The sequence below is a fragment of the Eimeria acervulina genome, genomic scaffold, assembly GCF_000499425.1.
Source record: "Eimeria acervulina Houghton genomic scaffold, Eah_scaff2079, whole genome shotgun sequence".
Lineage (NCBI taxonomy): Eukaryota > Apicomplexa > Conoidasida > Eucoccidiorida > Eimeriidae > Eimeria > Eimeria acervulina.
Window position 1 is genome coordinate 1 of NW_013548676.1, and position 3,408 is coordinate 3,408.

A 3,408-nucleotide genomic window follows, 5' to 3' on the forward strand; every position below is an offset into this window, starting at 1 on the left:
AGCAGCAACCCCAGCAGCAACCGCAGCAGCTGAAGCAGCAGCCGCAAAAGCTGCAGCAGCAACCGCAGCAGGAACCGCAGCAGAAACAGCAGCAGCAGCTGCCGCACCACCGCCGTGAAGAAGAGACGATTCAGCAGGAGACTGCTGAACCACAGAAGGAACAAAGACCACGCCAGCAGCAGCTGCAGCAGCAGCAGCTGCAGCAGCAGCAACCGCAGCAGCAACGGCAGGAGAAGCCGCAACAGCAGCAGCTGCAGAAGCCGCAGCAGCAGCTGCATCAGCAGCAGCAGAAGCCGCAGCAGCCGCTGCAGCAGCAGCAGCAGAAGCAGCAGCAGCAGATGCAGCAGCGAAGGCTATCGGAGTCTTCAGCTGATGATGAAGAATCAGAAGAGTTAGAGGAGGAGGAAGATAAGCTGTCAGCAGCAGCAGCAGCAGCAAAGGCGACGAGAGATGCAGAGTCAACGACAAGAACAGCAGCAGCAACAGCGGCAGAAGCAGCAACATCTTTAGAGGAGGAAGACGAGGAACCTGCCTTGGTGAGTGAAGGAGCGGCTGTTGAATCAGCTGCAGAAGAGTCTGCAAAAGCAGCAGCTCCTGCTGCTGCTGCTGCTGCTGCTGATGATGATGATGATGATGATGACGCAGCAAAAGAAGAGACAACTGAGGCTGAAGAAGAGACAGACAAGGAGACAGAAGAAGAGATGCCAACTCTGCTGCCTGGTGCACCCCACGCCTTCCCGATATTTCAGAAGCAGCAGCAGTTGCTGCTGGAGCAGCAGCAGCAGCAGGAGACGCAGGCACAGGAGAAGGAGGCGCAGCAGCAGCAGCAGGAGAAGCAAGACGAGCAACACCAGGAGGATCAGAAGCAGGAAGAACAGCAGCAGCAGGAGGAGGAGCAGGAGGAGCAGCAGCAGGAGGAGGAACAGCAGCAAGAAGAGCAGCAGCAGCAAGAAGAGCAGCAGCAACAGGAAGAGGAGCAGCAGCAGGTGTCTAGTTGGAACTTTGGTGCTGCAGTATGTGAGACTACAGCGCAGCTAACGAGCACCACAACTGCTGCTCCTTCTCGTGCTGCTGCTGTCTCCTTTAGCAGCAACTACTGCGAAGCAAAAGAGACAGATTATTTCGGCCACGACTTAGCCCGTCTTGCTGCTCTCTCTTCTCATCAATGTCAGCAGCAATGCAGAGACACTGAAGCTTGTGCAGGGTACACCTTCCTCCCGCTGCAACGCATCTGTCTCCTTAAGTGGTTGCTGCTGCCTCGTCCTGTCCCTGCTTTCATCAGTGGGCCTAGGTGCTGCCCCTCCCCTTACACGCACGACCAGCAGCAGCAGCAGCAGCAGCAACAACAACAGCAGCAGCAGCAGCTGCAGCAAGGGGACGCTGCAACAAAGAATAAGGGAGACGTTGGACCAGACAACGCGTTGCCTGCTGCTGCAGAAGCATCAACAACAGTTGCTTCGGCACCTTCCCCAGCCTCCTCCAGCAGCAGCAGCAACAGTAACAGCAGCTGCAACAGCAGCAGCAGCAGCAGTATGTATGAGTGTCCTGCTGAGAGGCCTGCACTGTGTCTGTGGCCGGGAAAGGCTTTGATAGATAACGATTTAGGCCCCCCAATAGAAGACAGCAGCAGCGCCAGCAGCTGCGCAGCAATCTGCAGCAGCAACATTAGTTGCTGGGCTTGGGTTTACCGCGGGTCGCCACACCACACCTGTCAGCTAAAGCGACTTCCTGCTGCTGCTGCTGGTGCACTTGCTGCTCGTGCTGCTGCTTCTGTTAAGGGTATTGCAAACAGAGTTGTTGTTGATGTGACTTCCCCTGCTGGTGCAGCTGCTGCAGCAGCAGCAGCAGCAGCTGCTGCTGCTGCGGGGAATGCAACAGCAGCAGAAGCAGCAGCAGCATTCAGCTTGCTGGAGACACCTGGGGAGCGCCTCCAGAGGAGACAAAATATACGCTTAGAGGTGGAGAGCCACTCTTTACTTGTGCCGTTTGCCTATGCAATAACAGGCTTAGCTGACTGTCCCCTTAGAGGAGACATTAAGAGGGAGTCGAGACACCGCAGAAGGGCGCTGCTGCTGCTGTTGCGCAAGCAGCAGCAGCAGCAACAACGCATGCGAAAGGCAGCAGAAAGAGCCAGAGAAAGACAAGAGAGACTGAGGCAAAGAAGACAAAATAGACGAACAGCAAAACAGTTTAAACGCCAGGAGACGCTGCAGCGGAGACAGCAGCAAATGCAACATCACAAGCAAATGCAGCAACAGCAGCAAATGGAGACCGAGCTGGAAGAGCAGCAACAAGAACAGCAGCAGCAGCAGAAACTGCAACTACATCAGCATCAACAGGAGACGCCCCAGCAGCAACCACAACGCCCGCAGCAGGAGGAGGGGCGGCAGCAACAGCAGCAGCAGCAGCAGGAAGAGCAGCAGGGGCAGGAACAGCAGCAGGAAGAGCAGCCGGGGCGGGAAGAGCAGCAGGGAGAGCAGCAGCAGCAGGAGCAGCGGGAAGAGCAGCAGCAGCAGCAGCAACTGCAGCTTGAGACGCCCCCTGGCCTCGATATGCAGCAAAACCAATCGGGTGGGTCTTCTGCTTCGCTCGGGCATCTGCTGCTAAGAAACGTGCAGCCAGACGATCTGCAGCAGCAGCAGCAGCAGCAGCCGCCGCCGCAGCTGCTGCAGCGATTCAGGCCGCTGGAGGTAAAGCCGCTGGCGAAGCTGCTGCAGCCGCTCGTGCCTCCGCAGCAAACGCAACAGAGGCTGTTGCTAGTGCCTACCGGATTGCAGCAGCAACAGAAGCAGCAACAGCAGCAGCAGCAGGTACAGCAGCAGCAGCAGGTACAGCAGCAGCAGCAGGTACAGCAGCAGCAGCAGGAGGCTTCGCCGCTGCAGACCTTCGGCAATCTCCAGCAGCAGCCGCTGCTGCGTCTTCCTTCTCTACTGCCTTTCAAATCGCCGTCCGAGAGGCAGCTGCAGCAGCAGCAGCAGGAGCAGCAGCAGCAGCAGCAGCAGCAGATACCCAACAGTGAGGAGAAGCCGCACGTTCCCCTGCTGCAGGGAGTGCTGCAGGAGCAACCCACGAAGCAGCAAACATCGCTGCTGCAGCAGCACCAACAGCCACTGTCACTGCAGCAGCTTCTATCTGGAATAGCCTTCGGGAAAGAACCGCAACCACCGCAGCAGCTCATAGATTACCACCAGCAGCAGCAGCAGCAGGCATTGCTGCAGCAGCAGCAGGCATTGTTGCAGCAGCATGCACATCTACTGCACAACCCGCTTCTCCCGCTCTACCCCATTCGACAGCAGCAGCAAAACCCGATGCTGCAGCAACAACCATTGCTGCAGCAGCAACAACCATTGCTGCAGCAGCAACAACCATTGCTGCAGCAGCAACCGCCCCAGCTGCAGCAGCAACAAC

The 3,408-nt window shown here is 57.5% G+C and overlaps 1 protein-coding gene across 1 annotated transcript; it reads left to right on the plus strand.

The window, feature by feature from the left end:
* EAH_00064940 (PAN domain-containing protein, putative) lies at positions 1-3,408 on the plus strand (the record flags this gene model as incomplete). The annotated part of the gene is made up of 1 exon (XM_013392911.1): positions 1-3,408. A coding segment is annotated over one exon (3,408 nt), but the record flags the coding sequence as incomplete, so codon positions are not given.